A 944-nucleotide genomic window follows, 5' to 3' on the forward strand; every position below is an offset into this window, starting at 1 on the left:
AAAAAAAAAAAATATAAAAAAAAATAAATAATAGTAATAAAAAAGAATAAGCAAAAATAACAATAGTAATAATAATAATAATAATAATAATACATATAAAAGTCCAATTAATTATTCATAACTGTAAAAAGTGTTTTAACCTTGAGAATTTACCATTTTAAATATATATATATGTTGTTACAAAATTTACATTATAAAAAAGCATACTGAAAATAGTACGAAAATAAGGCTTAGATTTAATATATTATATACTGAAAAAGCAGTACATGTAGAGCTTTCATTATCCATTATGAATCCATCTTTACAATCACATTTATAAATTCCATCTATAGCTTTACAGGTTTCATTTTCTTTTAAGCATTTTAATGAGCATTTGGTTTCTCCATCTTTTGAACATTTATTTTTATCGTCTGCATTGGGTACTTTGCCTATATTACATGAGCAAACTCCAGTTTTAACAGGATTGCTTGTATCTAATATACATTTACCGTTACCACAAGTTACATTCTTACATTCATTTAGTATACAAACGTTATTTACCATATCATATCCAGGATTACATTTACAAGCGTATGAAATGGGACTTCCATCTATCTTAATACATTTGGAAAAATCTCCACATGGTTTATTTACAGTCGTTTCGTCACACTTTAGAACCTTTTCTTCACATGTTTCTTCATTTACTAACACCAAATCATTTTCACATTTACATTCCAAATGACCACTCATCTGAATTAAAAATCCTTTTTTGCATACAGTATCCACGGTAACTTTCGCATTATAATATTTTATGCTAAGTTGAATGAAAAGGAAAAGAAACAAACTGTAAAGCTTATTCATTTTTAAAAGAATAAAAAAATATAAGGTATAAGTTTTTTTTTTGTTTTTTTGTTTTCACAACAATTTATTAACAAATGAGAAAAATAAAATAAAAATAATAAGAC

At 24.4% G+C, this 944-nt stretch overlaps 1 protein-coding gene across 1 annotated transcript; it reads right to left on the minus strand.

Moving 5' to 3' along the window:
* Window positions 1–186: 186 nt before the first annotated feature.
* PRSY57_1030300 (25 kDa ookinete surface antigen precursor) lies at window positions 187–840 on the minus strand (the record flags this gene model as incomplete). The annotated part of the gene is made up of 1 exon (XM_012907891.2): window positions 187–840. One exon carries the CDS (start codon window positions 838–840, stop codon window positions 187–189), a length of 654 nt encoding a protein of 217 aa, XP_012763345.2.
* Between the last annotated feature and the right edge of the window lie 104 nt (window positions 841–944).

The sequence above is a fragment of the Plasmodium reichenowi genome, chromosome 10, assembly GCF_001601855.1.
Source record: "Plasmodium reichenowi strain SY57 chromosome 10, whole genome shotgun sequence".
Taxonomy (NCBI): Eukaryota; Apicomplexa; class Aconoidasida; order Haemosporida; family Plasmodiidae; genus Plasmodium; species Plasmodium reichenowi.